Source organism: Plecotus auritus (assembly GCF_963455305.1).
Source record: "Plecotus auritus genome assembly, chromosome: 3".
NCBI classification, from domain to species: domain Eukaryota; kingdom Metazoa; phylum Chordata; class Mammalia; order Chiroptera; family Vespertilionidae; genus Plecotus; species Plecotus auritus.
This window is the reverse complement of record NC_137772.1, coordinates 46,316,552-46,344,438: the sequence shown is the minus strand read 5'-3', so window position 1 is coordinate 46,344,438 and position 27,887 is coordinate 46,316,552. Positions and strand designations below refer to the sequence as shown.

The following is a 27,887-nucleotide window of genomic DNA, read 5'->3' as shown; positions in this document are numbered from 1 at the left end:
AGGGGACAGCACCCCTGAGCAGAGATTCAGGCGCATCTTGAGGTTGGCTTTGGATGCAATTTATTATTCGGAGAGGGAAAGGCTGGCTGATTGAGCTGCCACCTAAGCAGCTTTAGCATAATTGCTCTGCACAGAAGAAATCTCCAGAAATCCAATTTTCTCTTTGGATAAGACTAAAGAAGCAATTAAGAAATCGAGCTCCAAATTCCAATGATCAGGGCCCACACAGCGCACTGGGGCAGCCCTGTCTGAGCTGCCGAGGATCTGAATATCTGTGTTCACAATAATCTTTCCTTGCTTCTTTTTCTCTCTTTCTCCAGTGGCTTGCCTTCCAGCCATTTTATCGCTCATTAATATGTCCACTGGAAACTGAAAGGGAGAGGAAGGGGCTCTTTACTCCGCATTTCGACTTATTAGTTAATGGCTTTGGTTAATGGCTTCAGACAGAAGGGAAAAAAAAAGAGTCTGAAACAATTGGCCCAAGTGAGGTACCAAGGCAAACAGCTCTGATGGTAAGTGGCACTTAATTGTTCACTTAGGCCAGTGGTCAGCAAACTCATTAGTCAACAGAGCCAAATATCAACAGTACAACGATTGAAATTTCTTTTGAGAGCCGAAAACCGACTTCTGCGCATGGGCCACGAAGTTTCAATCGCACTGTACGTGTGTGCCCGCACGTGGTATTTTGTGGAAGAGCCACACTCAAGGGGCCAAGGAGCTGCATGTGGCTCGCGAGCAGCAGTTTGCCGACCACTGACTTAGGCCATATTTAGAGTAAATTTATCTTAAGAGAATATGCTGACAATGTAAGCAGGACACAGGTTGCTTTTCCACATTGAGGTATTACAGTTAATGGGTGACGTTTATTAGGTCTCTTATAAAGGGCATTTTCCCGTTCATCTTTTGTTTACTGTGAACCATTGCTAAGGGCAGCTTTCTCAAAAGAGTTCAATTGAATCTGTCACATCCACATAATAATTAAAATGTCCTATAATTTGGCATGACAATTTAGATGCCCTGAATGTATAATTTACTTAAGCATAGCATTATAGAGTGTAACCACTCCTCCTGATGAAGAAAAACACGCAATTTTAAAATACATGTCTCTCTCATGCTAAAGGCTAAGTAAATAAGTGAATCCAATTACTTTATATGTAATGAGAAACTTGATATTCTGCAAAAGCAACAAGTAAGCTTTTAAAAATCACCATTTCAGAGATGGTGGAGAATGAGTTCTCTGGCTATAAAGATTCACATCATTTTTAATGAAGGTAACTACTAATATCTTGTCCTTGTCCAACTTCCTATCAATCCAAATTTGACTGAATAGCAAATCTTTCCATTTTCTTGCAGATTGTCTGAAAACACAGGAATGACACTGAGATGAGGAATTTTCAGAATTGACCAATATCTAAAAAGGCAGAGCCAGAAAAAATTAATGTTCTCAAAAAGCAACAGGATTAATAATATAAATGTTATTATATTACAGGAAGATCATTTAGGTCTAAATATTTTGAGCCTTATAAGCATTAGCAATTAATGGCCATGCATTATATTTCATAAGGGGAGTTTTCTTTTTTTTTTGGTGGGGGAGTGACAGAACTGTAGTAATTTGTTATAAGTTTGATAACTTATTAAGGTTAAATTTTAACTTTTGTAAGAAATAGTTTAAAGATGTAAAATAAATATACCTCTTTAATTCTCTTTTGATATGCATTAAAAAATACAGTATCTTAACATGAACTATATTAGTATAGACTCACATGGATGAATTCACAAAATCTGAGAGATGAGATGCCCTGGAATATATGCAATGTAACAAAAAATATAGCTAACTTAAGATCAATAAAATCACCCCATAATGAAAACAGCCTTTTGAATTTGAAAGGGAAAATAAAAATAGATATGGGTTGAGCATTCACTGTGCCACCTGCTCTAGTCACCACTGTTAATTCTCAAAATAGAGTAGACAAACACAATGCAAAATTTCCTTCCTCCTTCCCTTCCTTCTATCCATCCATCCTCCCAGTCAGCATTAAATGAGCACCTAATACCACAGCACTGTTTTAGGAACAGGGGATTAAAAAATGAGCCAGACACAGTCTGCAGCCAGAGATGAAGGCTGAAGTACAGTTCAGTTAAAGAACTTGGCTGAGGCGGCAGAATCAGTAGATGGCAGAGCTGGGATTTGAACCCAGGTCTGAACCTGCACTCTTTCCTCTCCATGTGAGTACCCAGGGAAAGACACTGTTTATTATCAAAAGCAAAATATTTATTTATTTTTATCAGAAGTAAAATAAAGGAGATGAGAATTTTAACATTCAATTTTCTAAGATCCCTTTCCACATGGATACTATCTTATGTTAACTTTGTATAAGTTAAAAAAGTATGCCGATAAACATAAACATTTTCCCTGTCCACTTTCCACCGCAATTTTATTATAATCGGGGCTCACATTATTTACTGTGTGCCTGGTATATACTCACAGAAAAAGAAAACTGATTTTATTAAATTATTAGGATTAATAAAGAGCAAGTAACAGGTGACCAAAACACATTTAAGGAAAATTTAAGTAAACTTTCATTAGTTCTTGAGTTATTTGGCAAACAGCCATTGCATGCTTAACTGCATGCATGTTATTATGCTGATTACTGCAGAAGGGGCAGAGCTATGTAAGTCGCAGCCCCTGCCTTTAGGGAGCCTACACTGAAAGAAGAGAGAGAGAGAAAAAGCATCAAGTGTCTATGATGCCAGAAAAGCACAGAAAAGAAGAAGGTAGCCCTAGCCAGTGTTGCTCAGTGGATAGAGCATCAGCCTGCGGACTGAAGGGTTCTGGATTTGATTCCATGCCCAGGCAGTGGGCTTGATTCCCAGTAGGAGGCATGTAGGATTCTCTCTCATCATTGATGTTTCTGTCTCTCTCTCCCTCTTCCTTCCTCTCTGAAATCAATAAAAATGCATTTGTTTTAAAAGAAGAAAGTTAGTAGCAGAAGAGATGACTTCTAGCCGCAGGTTCTGAGGACAAACTTCAAGAAGCGCAGTGAACTGGGCCTTGAAGAATGAATGGATAAACTTGAACATAAAAGAAATGGAGATGAATGGATATAATCATTCCTGATACAGGGAACAACGTGGACCAAGAGGGCTGGAGGTAAGCATGTTAACTCCAGGCCTTGGCATTGTACATGACAAGTAACAGGCACCCAATACAAGCTGGCTGAAAGTTATATACAAAGGAACTAAATTCAAGGCATGACTGGGTGACTGCCCAGTGGTGTAGTTTGGCAAAAATACAGGGCAAGATCAAGGTGGGAAGAGTGGAGCTGTCTAACGCAGAGGATATAGGGATTATGGGATTAGGGACACAGCTTTGGAGGACCACATGCCTCAGGTTGATGGCTATGGGTGAGAGGGAAAGAAAACGTGAGGGACAGACAAGGATTGAGGATGAAGGCTTGAAACTCATTTATATCAAATCTTGGAAAAGAGAGAGGAGGGAAGGCAGCGCTATGTAGACTAACCCCAGGTGCTACAGGAGCTGCCTTGGGATACAGGCTGAAACAAGGCCAGGAATAGCCTTTACCCCCTCAGCCTTTACATTTACTGGTCTGATCAATGATCAGTGGTCAACAGAGCGGCAAACCGCGGCTCGCAAGCCGCATGTGGCTCACGAGCCGCAGTTTGCCGACCACTGGTCTAGACCTTTTAGTACAAGCAAACATAATACAAGTCCCAATTTTCTTTTTGTACAAATAAAGAGATACAACTTGGAACTTTTATTTTAACATCCTTTACAGCTCTAAGAGGCCCCTGAAATCTCCCGCTGTGTCTGCATTCTTCCTGCAACCCCGGTTAAACTATAGATAAACCACACCTTCCAGTCAGTGTGATGGCAACCCCTCAGCCCCAGGATCTCTCCAGGAACACCAGCCTCAAATTGCTCGCCGCTCTCTAGCAGGTTGAGGAGAAATACATCACGTTGGATGAGTCAATCAGTTACATAAGCTCAATGAAGATGTGTTTGTCAGGCCGGTGTATCTGCAAATATTCCAAGTAGCTGTCCTAGATATAAAACTAAATGGACCCATTGCAAAATAATTTAATCCATTTTAATTGGCAGGATGCCATCAGTGATAGTGGGATGGCTGCGGGGAGAGGTGGGGTCCGTGCAGGGTGGAGGAAAAGCCTGGGGATGGGAAAGAGATGCTGGAAGAGTTTTCAGAAGGCGGCCAGCAATAAAGGGAGATCCCACTTAGCGCCAAGTAGGGTGGAGTCAGGATGGGAGGGGGTTCAGATGCCTGCTCATGGCTGCCAGGTAATGTAGGGGCACAGGAACAGTTATCCACCTTGAAGCTCAGTCCTTTGATTGGTAAAATAGGTGCCTGTGATTTTCTCTGTGGCTAGTGTTACTCAAGATCCATTCTTAGGTCTTAAAATGGAAGCCATTCTTCTCACCTGGGGAGGATGAAGACTAGGTCACGGTGGCCTACACAGCTGCTCCCCCAAAGTGTCTGCTATTGCATGGAAGCCCCCTTCCCCTCTCCCTGGGAAAGTAGTTTTTCTCCCAGATTGTGCTTTCGGTGTTCAAATTAGTTATTTTTCTCTCTGAAAATGTGAATGAAATCTCTTGGTCTGTCTTTAAAGGAGCTTTCCTCTTCTGAAATGTTCTTACTGTGACCATGCAGGCTTAAAGAAAAGTTCCATAAAGATGAAAAATAGAATTTAAGTAAAACTCCAATTAGCTTTGAGTTCTTTTTGTGCTTTTCCAGGTGATTATGTTAAATAGTATCCAATTTTTATTTCTCTGGGAAAAACCACTAAGGAGAGGTTGGAGTTTGGGAAGAAAGAGTAAAGATTATAAATAGAAGAGGTGGAATTTGAGTTTCTTAGCCCTGGTTTGGGTTCTCCAGACTTCATTCCCAAAGGACTCACTAACTACTGACAGTGAAAAATGTTGAACATAGGCAACAATATTGTCAGAGCGGCTGCAGATTTTCACATGCTTCTCTTGCTTACACTACTGGGGAGTATCCTGGGGTGTCATCAAGACTGAAGTGTACAGGGACTGGAGGAGAGAGCTGTGCTATTGGCTGAAAACGGGTCACAAGTAACCAGCTAATCCTTAAAACCACAGGGAAGGCGCCGTCTTTAATGCAGAGATAGTGGTGAGTCTTAGGAGAAAGGATTTCTAATGTGACTGTCTTGCTCCACTGTTTTGTGGCAACTGAGCAAATGAGGAAGATTAAATTAGCTGTCATTACAACTACATCATGTTTAATAAAGTTAAAATTGAGAGAACATCTTTGTAAAATAGAATTCTAAGCCTAACACATTAATGACACTTAATGAACCAAAACTGGGTAAATCCCTTTGGAGAGCCAACACACAAACAAAGCTATTAATTAGGTCACAGTTGTTTCCCAACAGCCTTTTGTTTGATTTACTCACAGTAAACAAAACCATATCCATCCGTCTTTGTGCAGAAGTATTCACCAGTGCAACAAAATATAATTGTTACACCTTAAGCACTTGCAATTACACGACTTTAGGATGACAACACTGTTGGTTATGCCCTTCATTAGCATCTGTCACTTCCCCAGCCACTCCCCAGGCTGGCCACCCGCCCTCTGAAGCATTAGGCTTTACAGCTGATTGACTTGTCTTTATGTACTTAAACCTTTCAAAATAACAGAACAGATAAATCACCTGTTTCTGGAAAGGAAATAGGTATTTCTAAAGAAAGCAAGAAAAGAAAATTGCTTCAAAAAATCACAGCTTTGTGATTTATTCGGTGGCCTAGACTGAGGCGCTAGAAGTTATTCATGGTGCTTTGCCGAACTGAAAGCCAATTGATAATCAAAAGCTCTAGAATAAAATGTAGATGAAGGATTTCATTGCTCCTGGGGTGGATGGAGTAGAGAGAACAATTCCTCAACTCTGAAACTAGGGGATAAAGTCTAACCCTGCCACTCCCTACAAAGGAGTCAGCAGCAAAAACCAGCTCTGACCCAAGTGCAAACAAGTGGCCAAGTTTCATATCCTGGTAGGACACCTCACACCCCAACCCCCAACCCCTGGTGACTGGAATTGAGAGCAGGAAGGGTAGCTGCGTGGTGAAATGCAAAGTCACCGCAGAAAGCAAGATCGGCCCCCATGCCCAGATGGTGTGGCTTAGAGGGTGCACATTGACCTATGAGCCAGGAGGTCACGGTTTGGTTCCCAGTCAGGGCACATGCCCGGTTGTGGGCTTGATCCCCAGTAGGGGGCATGCGGGAGGCAGCCAATCAATGATTCTCTCTCATCACTGATGTTTCAATCTCTCCCTCTCCCTTTTTCTCTGAAACCAATTAAAAAAAAAAAGATCAGCCATCGCAATGGTAACATGCTCTAAAGAGAGCCCTTGCACTTCCCTTCTCTAAATCAACTTCTCCCTCAGTCTAGCAGCCCAGGGGTGGGCAAACTTTTTGACTCGAGGGCCACAATGGGTTCTTAAACTGGACCGGGGGGCCGGAACAAAAGCATGGATGGAGTGTTTGTGTGAACTAATATAAATTCAAAGTAAAAGAGCGGAGGGGAGAGCAAGAGAACCCTCCGCTCTTTCAGCTCTGCGGGCCGGATAGAACAGTCGAATGGGCCGGATCCGGCCCGCAGGCCGTAGTTTGCCCACGGCTGGCTCTAGCCCATTCACCAAGAGGCTCTTGCCTTACCCCTAGAAACCAGCACTGACTCCTCTCTCTCTTCCCTCAGATCCCATGTTCAGCCCATCAAGCAGTCTGCTAGGGCTATACTTCGTTATCTAGTCCAATCATTTTACCATCTCCACCTCCAGCATCTCAGTCTAAGCCACCGACATGACATCCGGTGGGGAGAGAGGACACAATTGTAAAAGCCAGAGTGAATGCCCCTTTGGAAAACTGAGAGGTGATCAATGTGGTTTTAACTACAGAGGAAAGGGGGAGAGCAGAGTGGACATGGCTGGAAGGGTAGGGAGGGGCTGGGCTATACATCACTTTGTAAAACCACGTGAAGGATTTAAATAGACACTGATTAAGAGAGAGAAAATTGAGGTTGTTGAAATTTACTAGGAGATACTGATAAGTAAAGTATTAAACAAATGGACATACTTTGATAAAGGCAACAGAGCTGACAGGTTAAGGAGATACTCATGAACTAAATGTTTGGGAATGTGGGTCAAAGTACTGAGGGGTAAGACTTAGGAGTGATCAAATGAGAAGTCAGCCAAATTCCTTGCTGTTTCCCTAACTGACCATACATTCTAAGGTAAGAGTATTTCTAAGTATCTATAATAATAAAAGCATAATATGCTAATTAGACCGGACAGCCGAACGACCTTCCGGACGACCTTTTGGACGTCATTCCGGACATCCTTCTGGATGAAGCCACCCCGGCGGGGACCCAGGCAGAGGCAGTTAGAGGCAATCAGGCAGGCAGGCAGAGTGGTTAGGGGCAATAAGGCAGGCAGGTGAGCAGTTAGGGGCGATCAGGCAGGCAGGTGAGCAGTTAGGGGCAATCAGGCAGGCAGGTGAGCAGGTAGGGGCGATCAGGCAGGCAGGCAGAGGAGTTAGGAGCCAGCAGTCCCAGATTGCGAGAGGGATGTCTGACTGCTGGTTAGGCCCAATCCCACAGGTATCCCTGCGGAATCGGGCCTAAACCGGCAGTCAGACATCCCCCGAGTGGTCCCAGATTGCGAGAGGGTGCAGACCGGGCTGAGGGACCCTCCTTCCCCACCACCCCCCATGCATGAATTTCGTGCACTGGGCCTCTAGTCAGATAATAAAAGGAAGCTGCTACCTTAAATGTTGTAATACCAAAATCCCAAAATAAATCTATGTGGCACATTTAGGAGCAAAGATTTTATTCAAACGGACCCCCAACTGAGCCGGAGATGAAGCCATCTTTCTGAAGCATCTAAATAAAGACTGACAAAGTGAAATGGTGAACTTCACAGCATCAGTCATTTACTGTGGAAGAAGGATGCTTTATGGAACAGTCTGAGAAATACAATGCTAGAGATGAGAATAACAAAGTGACAGGTAAAAAGCACAAATGAAATGTTATTTTCCGATTACCATTCAAGAACACGAAGTGAAGGATGAAGGATGCATAATGCTAAACAATGTTTTTGGAATCTAACAAGTCTGTCTTGTAATGTTGGAATGTCACATGGTCACTCACAAAAATCTGTGGGAGTGGCCTGCTTCCTGCTGCTAGCCCAGATGACCGGTGGCACTGCCTGAAGCCTAAACATCCTTTGGGTTGGAAATCCCCCACTCCTGTGTGTACATTGCCAGACCTCACTCCTCTACACGTCCAGTTCTGGGGAGTGACAGGGCTAAAGGCACCATGTCGATGCTGACAGTTTATTATCTTCTCAATGTCCCCATTGATGATGCAATCTGACGGTGCATGTATATGAAGTTGGGTGGGAAATAATAGTCCTGAAAGCACCGAGGAAGAAGAGACAGCTCTATTACCATTGGACATAAGGAAGTTCGGATATTAATGATCATTTTAACTGGTCGTTTAACCTGTTTTGTATGGATCATAAAAATCACTGGTTAACTTCATCTGTTGCCTTTTGTGCACTATGCAGGCCTTCTTTATCTATTTACTTCTGTATTACTAACCAGAGCTCACTGGACACTGATATTTAGTGACAACAGTCAGTGCCCACAAGATTGATGAAAATTGATCCATAGCCTGAAAATAGCTTATACTCTTTGGGCTTATTTGCAGCCAAAGGTTTTTCATTTGAGGGATGATTTCCTTTTCATTTTATAAAGCCACATTCTAAGATCTCTTGAAAGTAACAGGGGGAAAAAAGAGGAAGAGAGGAAGTAAAAGAAGAGAGGGAGAGAGACAAGGAAGGGAAAGACTGAATTATGAAGGAAGAAAGAGCCAATCACACCTGGAAGGAAGACAGAAAACATATCGAGAGACCAGGGCTTGGAGCCTGCCATGTGAGCAGTACCCGGATCTACTGTGCAAGGGACATGCTGGCTGTACCTACAGTCTCTCAGCCCCAGTTCTACCTTCTTGCTACCCCTCAAGTATGGTACTGGAGCTGTGTCTCTGAAAACCACATTTCAGAGGCTCCTTAGCCAGCTGGCTCTTCGTTAGGCTCTGCCAGTAGGAGACAGAGAACACATAGTCTACCTGGTTTCTGCCACTGGTGCCAACATCCCCCCAGCAGTAGGACCTGGCTCCAACCTCCATGTTCTATTAGTACATTGAGAATGAGCCTCATTTTGCTCCTTCACATATGCCCAGATGGCCCCTCCTTGGAGGTCTGAACATCGACTCTTCACTGGCTCTCCTTCGAGTTCCTAAGTATGGAGAGCTGTCCTAGGGCGTGACAGCTGCTCCCTAAAATTATTTCTCCAGTTTTTCCATTCACTCTTCTAGCCCTCCTATTCCATGTATCAAATTTCCTGTATTAAATCCTTTCTGTTGAAATACTTTGTTTTCTGACTAGGCCCTTTCTTCTCAAAGACTCCTTTCTGACAACACAGCCTGTGAATGTCCCAACAGCTGAGAAATTCTGCAGCCTTACCCAATAACCACCTGGCAGTCTAAATGAAGGCTAAATTTTTGATTAAGGGAATCCAAAATGAAACAACTGTGACACAGCGAAAATGACTGTCCTAGCACTCTGTAATATGAAGCCATATCTTCAATTTGGAATATTTTCATGGTTGGCCATCTTAAGTAAAGAATAACAATTCAAATAAACTTTTAGCATGAAAATATGAAATTATATATTATTGAATTAGCACATCTGAATATGTAAAGTATTTGGATTATTGTCAAGAATGAAAGGAAAAATTAACTAATTGTAGATGTCTATCAAGCTTAACAAGAAAGGAAAAACTGAAAAACAGGTACATAAATAGAAACTGGAATTCCACAGGTGGGAGTCTTACCATGATCTTGTCACTGTCGATAATGGTGTTCAATCTGTGTGCAATGGTTAGCACCGTGCAATGGGCAAATTTCTCACGGATTTTTTTTTGTATTAACTCATCAGTTCTGGAATCAAAGAAGTTGAATTTAGTTCAGTAAAGACAGGCTTAAGACTGAAAAATATATGATATTTATACAATGTTTCTAAAAGTCAAAACTTTAAGCATGATCTTGTTCTTTAAAATCTAAGTAGAAAATCTATTTATAAATTTACCACTTTTCATTAAAAAATGGAAGATATTCTTCCTTTCAAATTGCTTGAAACTATGAGGAATTGAATTTAGGAACCTAGCTCTCTTAGTAAGCTTAATAGTAACATTAACAGCATACATGTTTTGGTTTCTTCTTCTGCTTACCAGAATTGATTCTTCACGGGTTATCAAGAGATATCAAAGAGAGCACTCAGAAAAACTCACCATCATTAAATGTTTCTCATTTTACCACATTTAAAATTCGGATACCAGATTACGTGGAACTCAGCTCTGTACCTGAGATCCACATTTGCTGTTGCCTCATCAATGATCAATATCCGATTTTTCCTGAGAATGGCTCTGGCAAGGCACACCAACTGTCTCTGTCCGACGCTGAAGTTCGATCCAGATTCTGCTAATTCAGTATCCATTTTGCCGGGGAGATCTTCGATGGCTTCTTTAAGTTGTACCTATTGATGTAGAAAGAAGAATGGTGTTTTCCTCAACAAACTGCTATTGAAGTACACAAGCCTCCTAGACATCAGAGCTTTGGAATCCTTAGGATTTCTTCCATATCTTCCGTGTATGGCCACATGACAGCGACAGTCATTTCCAATTAATGTTCACTAAGAACGATGGATAAGTCAACTCAGGACAGAAACATTCTGACTTAAGAGCATAAACTTTAATGGGAATCAAGATTCTTCTTAGTTGCCATCAGTAGGCAGTCTGTTCAAGTTCTGTCAATGTCATTAAGACATACAAAGTATGCGAAATAAAATTATTCCTGTGGTAAAACATAGAAAAATTTTAAATGTTCCTTCTAATTTTTTAATGCAAATTAAACTACAGGGATTTATAGAGACAAAGAATAGAACAGTGGCCTTGGCTGGTAGCACAGTGTTTAGAGCATCGGCCTACCCACTGTAGGGTCACGAGTTCTATTTGGGTAAAGGGCATGTACCCAGGTTGGTTTCTGCCATCCTGTAGTTTGAATCAATTTATAGAACTAGGGCGAATACCCAAAATAATTAGTATTAAAAGATACAACACAACAAGGCCTGTGAAAATAGAAGCAAATGATTTTCCACTGTTTCAGTAATCTTGCATTGAGTTTTATTAAATGCCACCCAGCATCACCAACTTCCCATGCCTTTGAATTCTAGGAAAGAAGTTAAAATGAAAACATGAGGCACTATATTTCTGGTTTTTAACATCATCAATAGACACATTTTATGTGTATCTATGTCATCAATATTCTCCTAGGTCAGTGGTCAGCAAACTGAAAAATCATCTACCAATAATTCCTGTTTTTTAAAGGTGCATCACAAATTCACCACTAACTGTGCCCTGCGAGTTCAAGAGCAGGGATCGTTCTACCATCTTTCTATTTGATGGTTAACTATTCTCCCCGCCTCTTCTCTTCTAGATTTTCACGTAGAAAGACTCGCCAACTTAAATGAAACAGAGGTCTACCGCTTCTCAAGTAGAAGGACTAGTCAGTGGTCAGCCCAATTTAGGAAAATGAGATCCCCAAAGTTGCTGGAAAGCAGGGTGGGGTGTGAAGACTCAGTGCCGACATGCCTTCAGAAACCAGAATTACTGGCAGGAAATTGTCGGGCATCCAACTCTGCTTGCTCAAAGTCAAAGCTCATCTATAAATTAAAGCTCTCAGGGCTATCCCTGGGAGACATAAAATGGAAAAAGCAGATTCCAAATAACAACTATGTGAGCAATTGATCAACAGGTCTTGTGTGTGTGTGTGTGTTTTAAATATATTTTTTATTTTTATTCATTTATTTAATATTTTGTTAATTTCACCAGAGGATATTTTTCCATTGATTTTTAGAGAGAGTGGAAGGGAGGGGAGAAGCTGGAGATGGGTGGAAAGGGAGAGGGAGCGGGAGCGGGGGAGAGAGAGGGGGGGGGCATTGATTTGAGAAAGAAAAGATTGGTTGCCTCCCCCACATGTGCCCTGACCAGGGCTGGGATTGAACCTGCGACCCTTCAGTGCACAGGCCAATGCTCTAACCACTGAGTAACACCAGACAGGGCTATTAGTTTTGTGTGTGTGTGTGTGTTGTTTTTTTTTTTAAAGAAACAAGCCACAGTTCTCTGAAATAAAGAGAATGCTAATAAACATTCAGTAAATGTTTATTAAGCGCTTACTTTTTAAAAGCAAAAGACTGAGGAACCAGGTTCTAGGAGGAATGAGAAGTCTATCTTTGGTTTAAAAGTCTAGATATGGTTTCTGCCATCCTGTAGTTTGAATCAATTTATAGAACTAGGTCGAATACCCAAAATAATTAGTATTAAAAGATACAACACAACAAGGCCTGTGAAAATAGAAGCAAATGATTTTCCACTGTTTCAGTAATCTTGCATTGAATTTTATTAAATGCCACCCAGTATCACCAACTTCCCATGCCTTTGAATTCTAGGAAAGAAGTTAAAATGAAAACACGAGGCACTGTATTTCTGGTTTTTAACATCATCAATAGACACATTTTAAGTGTATCTATGTCATCAATGTTCTCCTAGGTCAGTGGTCAGCAAACTGCGGTATAGGGGCTTAATCACAAGGAACAACAACAGCCTGTAATTATTGGAATCAAGAGTCTAGGTCAGTGGTCGGCAAACTCATTAGTCAACAGAGCAGCAAACCGCGGCTCGTGAGCCGCAGTTTGCCGACCACTGTCCTAGGTGGTGAACGAAGTGACATAAACCAAAGAAGTTCTCCCTTTATTACCTGGAATGCTATACCAGGTTACCGGTTAATAATGGCGGATTTTGTAATCAAAGATAACACGATAATTTCAAGAGAAACATCAAAAGTGCTTCATTCAAAGTAATGTCCATTGCTAGCTACACATTTCCCCCATCTTTCAGGTCATTTGTGGATATCGTCCCAATAGAACTTTTCTTGTTTTGAGGCAAACCATTCAGAGACCCAATTTTCCACTTCTTCGTACATTTTGAAGTGCTGCTCAGAAAGTGCGTGTGCCATTGATCAGAACAAGTGGTAATCTGAAGGAGCAAGGTCTGGTGAATATGGAGGGTGGGTTAATACTTCCCAGGCAAGATCTTTTAATGTGTCTTTAACTGGTTTTGAAGTGTGTGATGGTACGTCATCATGAAGCAAAATTACTTTGATGTGTCTTCTGGAACATTCTGGTCATTTCACCATCAAAGCGTGGTTCAAATGGATTATTTGTTGTCGGTAGCAATCAGTATTAATGGTTTCACCTGGTTTTAGAAGCTTATTATACACCACACCTTTCTGATCCCAGCAAACGCAGAGCATTGTCTTCTTTCCAAAGCGATTTGGCCTTGAGGTTGATGTTGATGGTTGACCTGGATCAACCCATGATTTTGTGCATTTGGGATTCTCAAAATAAATCCACTTTTCATTGTCAGTCACAATTCAATGCAAAAAAGACTTTCTTTCGTGCCGTTGAAGCAACATTTTACTGATGACTTTTTGGTTTTCCATTTGTCTTTCATTCAGTTGATGTGGCACCCATTTTCCTTCCTTTAAAATCTTTCCCATTGCTTATAAATGATCAGAAATTGTTTGCTGAGCAACATTTAATCTTTCTTCAAGTTGTTTTTGAGTTTGACACGCATGTTCATCCAAGAATGCTTGTAATTGTTGGTCTTCAAACTTTTTCGGTTGACAGGGACGTTCTTTGTGTTTCACATCAAAATCATCACTTTTAAATCAGGGTTCACAAGTATCTTGAGATGGAGCATGTTCACCATAAGCTTCCTGAAGTATATGATAATTTTTTCTTCAAAAAAAAGTAATGAATTAAAACTTCACGCAAATGCTCTTTTTTGGGGCACAAAATTCGACATTTTTAAGCGTAAAATATCTATGATGTTAACACCTTCAGCAAATTTGACATATGAAGTTTTGAAGCTTGCTGTCAATACAACAAAATAGCATACATATCAAATCGCACATTATCAATGTATGTGTAACTCCATCTATTGAAAAAAATCCGCTTATTAACTGGTACACCTAGTAAGTGTGCATATACTGATGCTAACAAATTAATTATATGTTATAAATTACCTCTTTTAAGGCATTCCACAGTTCCTCATCTGTATGCTCATTAAAGGGATCCAGATTTTTCCTCATTGTTCCAGTGAATAAAACAGGCTCCTAAGTACCGCAAAAAAGTGAATATTATTACTGTACCCTCTCTTCCTTGTATTCCAATACTAACTTTCAGAACAGAATTAAAATTCAAAAACCCAAAATTCACTATAATCATGAGTTATATGGTTACAAACACTTGAATACAGAATAATTTCTATATTAATTTTTCATTGTACAGCATGCAGTCCAAAATATCTCCTGGACCATTGAACACTAACAAAAGAAACTAATGAAGTGTGTCATCTTAAGAAGAAACTGAAAAAGGAAGGTTTGATTTTTAAAAATGCCTTTTTGGTAATGATACCTGCTCAAAGAGAAAAAATGAGAATATAAATTATCTGAGGTTACATCAGGAGAACATAAATTAATTGTCAATCCAGGTGTGGTGTGATACTGGAAAAACACCAACAGCATGATTAGTTGAAATTTGTGCCTCAAAGCAAAACTGTTAAATATTTTCACATTTGCACAGAAGAATAAACTTTTAAAAAAAAGAATAAATATTTTCTCCATTGGGAAACCAAACTTTCAGGATTGGGAATCTCTCTATCTATTTGAATGGGACAACCTGTTTTTTGTCCTAAGAGAAGGTAAACTAATGAGGCCAATGACACCTCTATTCATAAAGAGATCACCTCTGATTTGCATCAGCAAACCCCATGTTATCTTGTCTGTGCATCAGCATTTCATGATTCATAGAACTTCGTTATTAACTGCAAGGGCTGGATAACCTGAAACCCATTGTGTGATGTGCGTCATAATAAAATTATTTTTATTTAAAATGCTCTTCCTCTTCATCTGCTTTGGGAGGAACCACAATTAAATTACTCTTGAAAAATATGCCTCCTTCTAAGTTTCAAAAGAGAATCTTGTACCTGAGCTTATAAGTAGGCCGTTTAAGTTTTCTTTTGAGAGGCTCTAGTAACCCAGGCCACAAGAATATGGGCAACAGAAAAGAGCTCAACAGGCTACTTTCAAAAAGGTGGTAGAACAATGAGACACACAGCTATGGGAACAAGAGGAGACTGGACTTTTCCACCAGTGCTAGACTCAAGGGAATCGACAGCCTCGGATCTGGCCTGGCCTTGGGGCTGGATGGTTCCTCTTCACCTCTCAAAAGCCAGAGAAGAAAGATAGAGACGGTACTTTAATCTTCTCTAGCCATGAAGAAGCATGGCACTCAGAGAACCTCCCACACTTTCTCTCCTTATTGTCTTAGTTTCAGGAAGGGTGAGGGAAAAATGGATGCAGAAGACAGATGGTCGGCCATCAAACAACATGTATCCCTAAGCAAAATCCTACATTAAAAAGACATTAAGTCCTGGCCAGTGTGGCCCAGTTGGTTGGGCATCATCCTGTGCACCAAAAGGTTACCAGTTTGATTCCCAGGCAGGGTACATGCTAGGGTTGTGGGCTTGATTCCCAGTAAGGGGCGTGCAGGAGGCAGCCGATCAATGATTCTCTCCCATCATTGATGTTTTTATCTCTCTCTCTCCCTCTCTGAAATCAATAAAAATATATTTTAAAAAACAGAGAGAGACCAGAGATACTCTGTAGGCCTTAAGGAGGGTCTGCTAACCATCACCAAATCACTCCTGAGTGTCATAAAAAGAAATTAAGCATTTTCCAATGCAAAAGGGTCTCCACTTAAATCTGAACTTGTGGATCTAAAAGAATATATTAGGCAATTACTCATGTTTACTTAGCAGTATGAAAAGAGAATAGTTTAATAAATAATAATATTTCTCTTTAAGACATGCCAAATATCATATCCTATATAATAAAAGGCTAATATGCAAATCAACCAAACAGCGGAAAGACTGGTTGCTATGATGCGCACTGACCACCAGGGGGCAGACGCTCAACGCAGGAGATGCCTCCTGGTGGTCAGTGGGCTCCCACAGGGGGAGCACTGCTCAGCCAGAAGCTGGGCTCACAGCTGGCAAGCGCAGTGGCAGTAGCAGAAACCTCTCCCACCTCCATGGCAGCGCTAAGGACCCCTCAGTGGACATCCCCCAAGGGGTCCCGGACTGTGAGGGGGCACAGGCTGGGCTGAAGGACACCCCTCCCTCCTCCCCCCCCCCCAGTGCATGAATATCGTGCACCAGGCCTCTAGTATATTATAAAATAAGTAAAATTTCAATCAAAACTTGTTGAATAAAAAAATGATTTCTCAAAACATTAACTGAGTAAAGTTATATTTTTCTTTAAAACCATCTGGCAATTTGTTAACAATGTCTGCTTTAATATACCAATGTGTTTTATGCACCATGTTCATTTTAGTTTCTACTCATTGTACTCTCATCCACTTGCCAAATAAGAAACCATTATATTATCTTCAAAAGGTAATAAAAATGCTCACAGTAGATACTACTGCAGGAGCAGATAAGGGTCAAAATAATATCTATCAGAAATGATAATTAATATTTAAACTACCCACCTTCAAGCAATGAAGTAAATAAACTAATCTTATAAATAAGTGTTATAAAAATATTTGCAGGCAGAACATTTTAGTGTTAGACATTTATGGTAGGACACAGAACCTTCATGTAAATATATACTAAATTTATTAACCGAAGTACTAAATTTTTTCTGAAGGTGCACAATTAAACCTCATTTAATAAGACTGAGCTGGCACGGTACAGATAGAAAAAGAAATGTAATATTTTAAATGGAACATTAGTATTAAACCTGTTTTTCATCTTGGTTTAAAGGGTACACTATTTTTATCCTTTGTACCCTATTTAGTAGTAATTTTTTCCTTTGTTACTAACATAACACAAGTTCATATTAGGTGTGTGACCCCAAAAAGGCCACTCTGAATCAGAGCACTGAGTGTAGTAAATTGATAATCCCTTGACACACAGCAAGACGGGAACATATAGGCCTACTAGAGCTTTGGACACACCAGTGGAAGACAAGCCTCTCATTATCCTAAAAAGAAACCCTACCCACTAACCTTCAGACACTTAAAACCCGGGACCAAGACCAAAACCGTACAAGTGGTTACAAACTCGGCAGATAAAGCACAACACTTTACACTCATCATTTCAGTCCCAAATCAGGAAACTGCCCTCTTATTAAAATACATCCTCAGGACTGGCTACTGCCACTGCTTCTTCCAGTCCTGAGAACTACTTTTTCATTTCTAATCTAAGGACCTTTATTGAGGGCAGCTCATCTCCCTGTTACGAGAAAATCACCTGGAGTTGCTTTATTTCTTGGTTTCCTTCTTCTTTTTTTTTAAACCCTGTAGCCTCTGAATGAACCGATCGTCATCCATATTCAGAAGAAAAGGACATTGTTCGCCAACAAAGGAAAAAGAATTTAAGTCGTGTAAAGTCCTCTTTCGATACAAAAAGGTCAGGAGCTGCGGGGAGCAGTCCCAGGGGCTTTAATGAAGACTTCAGTGTCAGAAACAAAGGACCCACTGCATTAGGCTGGGATCCAGTTGTATTTCTTTACGAGTAACAGCATACCCACCTCTGCTCTCTTTGAGTTTTGTTCTCAATAAGAAAAAAAGAAGGGAAAGAAAACCAGGTACTAAGGAAGAAGTCTTAAAGAGATAGATCTGTTGGAACTTTTCAACCTGCTGAAGACAACCCATGGAATGGAAATACCAAAAGAGCAGAGTGATAAAAATTACCTACCTTTTGCTTTGATTATAAAGGTCTCATAAAAATAACAAATGGATCTGCTTAATCGTATGAGGATGATGGCTGTTGATCTGTGCCAACCCTTGGGGTGCTATCATAAATATTGCATTTGCATGGAATCCCTCTTCAATTGAAAACATTTTCTTTATGCCCATAGGATAGGGGCTGTAGGTGTGAAGACTTCATCCAAAGAAGTTTTGAAATTCATTTTTACAGATCTCTCAGATAAGCAAGCAAATCTCTGAATATAATCTCACCTTGGTGTTCTCTTTGGGGAACATATTTTAACTATTTTGCGTCATGAGTACAAAGGATGCCTACATTTCAGCTACCTGTTCGGTTTTAAAAAATTATTTAGGCCCTAGCTGGTTTCACTCAGTGGATAGAGGGTTGGCCTAAGGACCGAAGGGTCCCAGGTTCGATTCCAGTCAAGGGCACGTACCTCGGTTGCAGGCTCCTGCCTGGCCCCGGCCCTGGTCGGGCTCGTGCGGGAGGCCATCAATCGATGTGTTTCTCTCACATTGATATTTCTCTCTGTCTTTCCCTCTTTCTTCCACTCTCTAAAAATCAATGAAAAAATATCCTTGGGAGAGGATTTAAAAAAAATTTTTTTTAAGGAAGTGCTTTTATTTGTTCACTATTCCTGAAATTCTGAACACAAACTGGAGGTGTACATTTTTAAGAATACAGTTGTGTGCTTTTTAAAGTTCCCTCCAGGACTAGCCAGATTGAGTATGCCACTATTTCCTTGCCACTGTTCCTATGTAGGTCTTTGCTGCTATCACCTCTCTCCCAATTCCGACCTCCTCAAGGCACAGGGATGACCCTGAAAGAGAGAGACCACCACAGGAGCTCATGGCGCACAGTGAGTGGGAAGCAGGGAAGAGGATGTGGGCCTAGCTCACCAAATCTGTAAACAAGGAAGTAGCACTGGGCTCCCCCTTTGCAGAGTCTGAGGGTCCCTAAATCAGTGTGTTGAGATAGAAGCAACACTGCTTCCTATTCATTTGTGGCAGGGGTCCTCAAACTACGGCCCGCGGGCCACATGCAGCCTGCCGAGGACATTTAACCGGCCCACCGGGTGCCGCTGCCTGTCCTGCTTAGCAGCCGACTCGTCCCGGGCCCACAGTGCGCATAGGAATTTGTTCATAGTTTTTTTTTTAAACTATAGTCCGGCCCTCCAACGGTCTGAGGGACAGTGAACTGGTCCCCTGTTTAAAAAGTTTGAGGACTCCTGATTTGGGGGGAAGAGCAATGTAAGTTTTCCACAGTATAGACAAGTAACCAGGGCAACAGACTTCTCCTCTGCAGCCAGTTAGAAACTGCAAAGAGCTCTCGCAAGGTAAGATTTTGAGTATCTTCTCCTGACACTTACTAGCCCATGACAAATTAGTGACTAAACCAGGGGTGGGCAAACTTTTTGACTCGAGGGCCACAATGGGTTCTTAAACTGGACCGGAGGGCCGGAACAAAAGCATGGATGGAGTGTTTGTGTGAACTAATATAAATTCAAAGTAAAGGAGCGGAGGGGAGAGCAAGAGAACCGGATAGAACAGCCAGATCCAGCCCGTGGGCCGTAGTTTGCCCAAGGCTGGACTAAACCCATTTCTAAACTTATTTTCCCTTAGTGGTGAGTGTGACCTGAGTTTTTCGGCAAAAGTACACAGTTCAGTTTTTCAAACCAACCAACTGGGCAATGAGGGATGCACCAATAGGAGAAATAGCTTTCAATTTTTCTCTATATTTATTCATTTTTGTTATGGTTTGGGGAAGTCTTTTTGAGTGGGGTGGTAGGAAAAATGGGAAAATATCTGATGAGGACATCATTCAGTTCAACAAGCATATATTGAAAAACAGAGAGATCTGGGGTTGGACAGTTCTGTGTTCGGATTCTGCTGCTCCTTAGCTGTGTGACTCAGGGCAGCCAGCCACCTCCCCACGCCTCAGCTCTTCACAGGACATGGGGCTAACGCTGCAGGAATGCTGTGAGAATCCGGATCGTGAACAAGGCTCCTAGTGAGGCACTAACATGTACCTGGAGGCCAACCAAACGGGGACAGTGAGGGGCGGGGTTTTTCAAACTGCATGTGAAACCAATGGATCATGAAATCAATTTTGTGCCTCATGATCACCATTTAGTCTTTAACAAGCATAGAATGAATATAATAGAAGGTAGAGTGCAGAGCGCAGAGTAATATTGTTTTGGGAAATTGTGTGTGTGTGTGTGTGTGTGTGTGTGTGTGTGTGTGTGTGTGTGTGTTACACACACAAAATGATACGTAGCGTTCTACTGTGGACCGCAGTCAACAGTGTGTTCAAGTCCCGGGTGGACAGGTTAGGTGCGCAGGTGTAGGAGTTGGGAATCTCCCGAAATTAAATTAAAATCCTGACTCTGCTGCTTAATTGGTGAGTGGGTTTAGTTCACTGTGCCTCAGTTTTTCAATCTGTCAGATAAAGAAGGAGGCTAAAATGTGCTACAGAGCCCACAAATATTAGAAATTATCTATAATAAAAGCGTAATATGCCAATTAGACCAGACAGCCAAATGACCTTCCAGACATCATTTCGGGTGAAGCCACAGTGGTGCGGGCTGAGGCAGAGGCAGTTAGGGGTGACCAGGCTGGCAGGCAAGTGGTTAGGGGCGATCAGGCAGGCAGGCAAGTGGTTAGGGGTGATCAGGCAGGCAGGCAAGCAGTTATGGGCAATCACACAGGCAGGCGAGTGGTTAGAGGTGGTTAGAGGTGATCAGGCAAGTGGTTAAGGGCAATCAGGCAGGCAGGCAGAGGCGGTTAGAGGCAATCAGGCCGACAGGCAAGTGGTTAGTGGTGATCAGGCAGGCAGGCGAGCAGTTAGGGGCGATCAGGCAGGCAGGCAAGCAGTTAGGGGTGATCAGGCAGGTAGGCAAGTGGTTAGGGGTCATCAGGCAGGCAGGCAAGCAGTTAGGAGCGATCAGGCCGGCAGGCGAGTGGTTAGGGGCAATAAGGCAGGCAGGTGAGTGGTTAGGGGAGATCAGGCAGGCAGGAGAGTGGTTAGGGGTGATAAGGCAGGCAGGCGAGTGGTTAGGGGTGATCAGGCAGGCATGCAGAGTGGTTAGGGGTGATCAGGCAGGCAGGCAAGCAGTTAGGGACGATCAGGCAGGCAGGCAAGTGGTTAGGGGTGATCAGGCAGGCAGGCAGAGTGGTTAGGGGTGATCAGGCAGGCAGGCAAGCAGTTAGGGATGATCAGGCAGGCAGGCAAGTGGTTAGGGATGATTAGGCAGGCAGGCAAGCAGTTATGGGCAACCATGTAGGCAGGAGAGTGGTTAGGGGCAATCAGGCAGGCAGGCGAGTGGTTAGGGGTGACCAGGCAGGCAGGCAGGTGAGCAGTTAGGGGCAATTAGGCAGGCAGGCAGATGGTTGGGGCAATCAGGAAGGCAGACAAGTAGTTAGGGGCAATCAGGCAGGCAGAGTGGTTAGGGGCGATCAGGCAGGCAGGCTGGCAGGCCAGCGTTTAGAAGCCAACGGTCCCGAATTATGAGAGGGATGTCCGACTGCCAGTTTAGGCCCGATATCACAGGGATCCCTACAGGATCGGGCCTAAACTGGCAGTTGGACATCACCCGAGGATTGTGAGAGGGTACCGGCTGGGCTGAGGGATCACTCCCCTCCCCACCCCCCATGCATGAATTTCATGCACCAGGACCCTAGTTGTTAATAGTTGTGTAACTTGTCAGGAACTACAACAAATACTGCAGCACAACAATGAGAGCCATAGCTTTCCTCAAGGAGAGGTAGAAAACAACTGGGACTGTGGGGAGGGCTGGGAAAAAAATGGCAGGGATCTCCATGGAGGACTGCAATGTATGAGTGGGGTACACAGCAGTGGCCAGAAAAGACTGGTAGTGGGAGAGGAGCCAGAAAACAGAGGATGAAAAGAAGCAATACTCTCTCCTGTTGTTCCTATGGGACAAACATTGGATAGATTTCTCATTACATCCCACCTCCCCCCACCTCCACTTTTTTACTTCACTCTTTAAATTTATATAAACAATTTGTTTTATGTCATAATGAATATGATGAAAAATCACCGAGGACCACAAAAACGTAAGTAAAAATTAAAGAGCAAAGTCCATCCAGAGTGTTTTACTATTTTTACTTAAGTAGCAACATACCAGAAAGGCTAGTGCCCCAATCCTTAATAATCATAGTTACTATTTACTGAGTATTCCTAAGAAGCCCAAACATTTCCTCATCCAGTGAAGTCTCCACAACAATTTTGCAAGGCAGGAATTACTAGACTCAGCTGAAGGACAAGGAAACTGAAGCTTGGAGGCCGTGCAGCTTCATCAAGGTCACACACTCGTGTGAGGCAGAGCAGGACAGACACTGGGTCTCTGCTTTCAAAGATTCTACCCCTGGCTGCCTCATGAATGATTCTGTGGGACCCTTTATACACTACACAGTCTCTACTAACTCTCTTTCTTTAATCAACAAACACCAAGCCTTGGAGACAAAGGCATATAAAGTGAAGGAAAAAAAAAAAATAAAGGTTCTGTGTTTACAGTGGTTGGTGATCATTATCTTCATGGATACAAAGCTCAGCTCTGTTTTGTCAGCATGCTCTCTGGAGTATGTATATAGAGCATGCTCAAAAGTAGGGTGGCAACTGATGGAGCGGAACCAAAACCTGGTGATGTCAAGGTATATTTAGTCATTGCTCAGATGTGCTTCCAAAACATTACTGGGACAGCCAAGAACCATCTAACGTTATTTCTTTATTTACACAGTTCTTTTATGTACACAAGCATACAACCATTTCTTATTAAGAAGCATTAAAAGTAACACAGGACACGTTTCTAGATCCTTTCATCCAAGGATATGAAAGTACTTTACAGGCACGCCCATTATTTCTGCTAAGTAAATTTCTTTGGCCCATTTCAGAGATGGGTACACCAAAATATAAAACTTGGGAATTTAAACTCATATTTTTACTGTAATCACTAAATCATGAATCTAATAGCCAGAAGAAATCTTTCAATACCAGGATTTTATGTGCTGAAAATTCCTTTCCATTTTTCCTGAAGGGATATCTTTAAAACAATTTCTTTTTTAATTCTGGTAAAATACACATAAAATTTACTACCTCAACCACTTTTATTTATTATTTTTTAAAATATATTTTTATTGATTTCCGAGAGGAAAGGAGATGGATGAGAGAGAATCATTGATTGGCTGCCTCCTGCATGCCCCCTACAGGGGATTGAGCCCAAAATATAGGCATGTGCTCTTGACCAGAATCGAACCCGGGACCCTTCAGTCCACAGGCCAATGCTCTATACATGGAGTCAAACCGACTAGGGCTACTTTAACCACTTGTAAGTGTACAGTTCAGAGGGATTCAATACATTCAACATTGTTGAACATCCATCACCAAAACTGAACCTGTACTTATTAAACAACACCCTATTCTCTACCCCCTTGAAGCCCCTGGACACCACAATTCTATGGCTGTCTCTATGACTATGACTATTTTATGCACCTCATATAAATGGAATCATATAGTATTATCCTTATTCCACATATAATGTCCTCAAGGCTCATCCATATTGCAGCACGTATCCAAACTGCCTTCATTTTAAGGATGAATTATATTCCACTGCATGGATATTCCACATTTTGTTTATCCATTCAGCCATCAATGAACACATGGAGTATGTCTACATTTTTGCTATTATGAATAACGTGTGGGTGTGCAGATATCTCTTCAAGTCCCTTCTAAACTCTTTGGGGTTTATACCCAGAAGTAGAATCGCTGGATCATATGATAAGTCTATTTTTAATTTTTGGAGAATACTCCACCCTGCTTTCCACAGTGGCTGTACCATTTATATTCCCACCAGCCATGCACAAGGGTTCCAATTTCTCTACATAATTTCCAACACTTGTTATTTTCTGTTTGTTTAGTTCCTTTAGGTACTAGTCAGCCGAAGGGGTGTGAAATTAGCATCTGAATGAGGTTCTGAAGGAGATATATAGATTTTGAAATTACTTAGAGAAAGTCCAATTATTGTACAGGTCAGTGGTAGGTAGCAATAGCTGAACTCGGTCTTAAGACACAAGTCCACATTCTCCTTCCCTTGGGTACCATGTCCTATATGCTTCCTAACGATCAGGCATTTAAGAGCTCTTTCTACCCACACGCAGGAAGCCGACTGGCCTGGCTCTTTCTATCTTGTCTCTTCTCTGTGTTTCTCGCCTCAATAGGATGTGTGTTTTTCCTCAGCTTTCCTTGATGGCCAGATGATTACAGTGTAAAACTAAACAAAAAACTTTAAATTTAAAAATAATCAGCAAGTATAAAGCTGAATATGTATTAAGTGTTAAAGCAGAGGGCAGGATGGAAGACGAGAGGCCTCAGCCAGTGGGTACAAGGCCTATGTTGCCCTTAGCTATATACTAGAGGACAGCAATTGCTCAATACATACTCCCTGAATTTATGTTGAGTGGATGAACCATAGGCATGACAGGAGCTCCTATTGTGCATATAACGCATCTCTAGAACACTGCCTGAAGGCCATGCTTGTATTAAGAAGCAAAGGCCATGCTTGTATTACGAAGCACAGTAAAAGGAAACAATTAGAGCTCTGGACAAGGGTCAATTCAACCCTCCATCATCACAGCAGGTAAACCACTCCACAGGCACTTACCTATTTAGTCCTCACAGCAGCTCTGGGACTTGGTACTGCTAGCTGCCATGTACTGGAGAGAAAACTGAGGTGCATAGAGATGGAATTCCTCGTCTGATGCTCTTGCTCACTATGCTGCACTGCCTCCCTGGCCTGTATCATTTACTAATGGCTAGAGTTTTAAAAGACTCCCCTAAGTTCCTATGCACTCCAAAATTCTCAAAGCCATACAGTTTCACAGAAAAGTCTCCATGGAGATAACCACCATTGAAAAGGTAGCTTTATTTCCTGCTGCAAAATGCTGTCATTAAGTCACTTAAAACCTATGTTTTCCTATAGAAACCTATCAAGTGCTAAACAAACCATTTATCATTTTGTTCTCAAAATTATGTGGCTATCCTATCTAATAAAAGAGTAATATACAAATTAAACATCACTCCACTACACCCACAAGCCACGCCCACCAGCCAATCAGGAGTGAGTATGCAAATCAACCCAACCAAGATGGCTGTGGCCACAGAGCGAGCAGAAGGCTTGGGTTTCCCCGGCAATGGAGGAAGCCAAGCTTTCCGCATACCCTGGCTGGCCCAGGCCTCCACTCAAGGCTACAAAGTTTCAATTATAGAAGATAAATAAATCCCAGATACCAAAGCCTCCGCTTGGGTCGCTGGGGGGCATGGCCAGCCTGCAAACCACCACAGGCCCCTCGCTCAAGCCGCCCCACGCCCCAAGGGAACCCCCTGATCCAGGACACCCTTCAGGGCAAACCAGCTGGCCCCCACCTGTGCACCAGGCCTCTATCCTATCTAATAAAAGAGTAATATGCAAATTGACCATCACTCCAACACACAAGATGGCTGCCCCCATGTGGACACAAGATGGCCACCACAAGCAGGGGAGGGCAGTTGGGAGGGGCCAGGCCTGCAAGGGAGGGCTGTTGGGGGCGATCAAGCCTGCAGGGGAGGGCAGTTAGGGGTGACCAGGCCAGCAGAGGAGGGAAGTTGGGGGCAACCAGGCCTATAGGGAAGGGCAGTTGGGGGGGGAGACCCAGGCCTGCAGGAGAGAGCAGTTGGGGGTGACCAGGCCCTGCAGGGGAGGGCAGATAGAGGCGAACAGGCTGGCAGGGGAGCAGTTAGGCATCAATCAGGCTGGCAGAGGAGTGGTTAGGGGGTGATCAGGCTGGCAGCCAGAAGCGGTTAGGGGCAATCAGGAAGGCAGGCAGGAGAGCAGTTGGGAGTCAGCAGTCCTGGATTGTGAGAGGGATGTCCGACTGCCTGTTTAGGCCCAATCCTACCGGGATGGGGCTAAATTGGTAACTGGACATCCCTCGAGAGGTCCCAGATTGGAGAGGGTGCCGGCTGGGCTGAGGGACACACCCCCCATGCACGAATTTCGTGCACCGGGCCTCTAGACTATATATATAAAAGCCTAAGTGACCTTTGCAACCAGATGACCAGAATGACGGGTTAACCAGTCGCTATGACGCCCACTGACCAACAGGGGCAGATGCTCAAATAGGAGCTGCCCCCTTTTGGTCAGTGCACTCCCACAGCCAACCTCTTATGGCCAGCCAACCACCCCCGGTCCCTCCCCCCAGCCAGCAGACCCCCAGACCCTGGCCAGCAGCCAACAGGTCCCTGCCTGCCCGGCCCTGATCAGGACTGGGTGAGACGGCCCCGATAGGCTTCGATCATTGGCCAGGCCTAGGGACCCCACCCGTGCACAAATTTCATGCACCGAGCCTCTAGTCAGTAGATAAAATTGGGAACTTGGGGAAGTTTGAGTCCAGAAATCTACCTGGGTAAATTATTAAATCTCTCTCTCTCTCTCTCTCTCTCTCACACACACACACACCAAAACAAATGAATGAACAAATAAAACTTGTCAACTGATTAAAATATCAGTTAAAAATACCTGCTGTTAAAAAATATGCTCTACTGGGGGGAATGGATCACCTCTTTAATTCACTTTTAAACAGTAATAAAATTAAAAGCAATTAAACTTAGGTGCCCTTATAAAAAGATCATGTGAGAATTCTCTGACTTGCATACCTGAGGTATGATTGACATTTTCTTCCTTAAATCATGAAGTCCAATTTCAGTTGTCAAGATCTTATCAATCCAAATTTTACCTTCGGGTTCTGACAATCTAAAAAGGGCTGAGATGAGGGAACTTTTTCCAGCTCCTGTTCTTCCCACAATGCCAACCTGCAAAGAAATCCAACCAAGATTTTTAAAAACACACAATATGCAACAGACTGAGGAGAAATCCTGGTTGATGAAGACAAATTAAGTTCTACACTGAATCTAGTCTGAATTTCTCAACATGGACACTGTCAGCATTTTGGGCCAGATGACTCTTTGTTGTGTGACAGTAGCTGTCCTTTGCTTTATACGATGTTTGCCAGAATCCTGGGGTTCTATGTATCTAGATGCCAGTAGCACCCCCCAAATTGTGCCAACCAAAAAGTGTCTGACATATGTCCTTTGGGGTGGCAAACTGCCCCTGGTGGTTTTCTTCTCTGTCCAAAAAAAAGTTAAAAATAAGAGACTCAATCTCCTGGTGATGAAAAGCCAGTTGACTTCTATGTGGTCAATAAGAAGTCAGGTTTAAATTCGCTTTATCCCTGTGTCTGGGTATTTTGAAACTTGAAAATTTCTTGGATACTTTTATTGTGGTGCCAGCAAGTCAAGTCAGAAGTGTTATACATAAACAAGTATTCCTTTTCCCAGGTCCTACCTTTTAAGAGGAATTATTGTTTGGTAAAGAAACTAAATCACTTCTGGATATTAAATATCTGGTTATGTTTGTTCTTGAAAGGAAAGATCTAAAAATTTTAAAATGTAGGTTTCAGTGTCTTAAAAGACAGTAAGTAGCAAGTAGTCAAAATACACATAATGAAATCAACAACAACAACAACATAAGAAACATTTGCTATTTATATGAGGCCTTTCATCTGAGCAGTTCAAAAGGCATTTTACAAACCAATTAATAGTTATAAATTGCCCCTTGGGAAAGAAACATGTCAAGTATCAGTCTAGTTATTAAAACCAGAGAGAAATTAAGTGTTCCGACAATAAGATCAAAGAATCAATATAATGCTGGTCAGGAATGAAACAGTATTGTAAAAACTGGCTTTTAGCTATGTGCTTTAAAATCTGTATGCAGAAACTGTTGTGTGTGTGTGTGTGTGTGTGTGTGTGTGTGTGTGTATTATTGTTTTGTTT

The 27,887-nt window shown here is 42.4% G+C and overlaps 1 protein-coding gene across 1 annotated transcript in view; it reads right to left on the bottom strand.

Annotated features, from left to right (window-relative positions):
• The window catches only part of ABCC4 (ATP binding cassette subfamily C member 4 (PEL blood group)), a 236,179-nt gene that overhangs the window by 10,328 nt on the left and 197,964 nt on the right, over nucleotides 1-27,887 (bottom strand). Inside the window, exons 26-29 of the mRNA XM_080659153.1 lie at nucleotides 26,712-26,867; nucleotides 14,254-14,343; nucleotides 10,473-10,645; nucleotides 9,945-10,050 (exon numbers count right to left, since the gene is read on the bottom strand). Of these exons, the coding sequence (XP_080515279.1) occupies nucleotides 9,945-10,050; nucleotides 10,473-10,645; nucleotides 14,254-14,343; nucleotides 26,712-26,867 (525 nt within the window). The remainder of the gene's footprint in view (nucleotides 1-9,944; nucleotides 10,051-10,472; nucleotides 10,646-14,253; nucleotides 14,344-26,711; nucleotides 26,868-27,887) is intronic.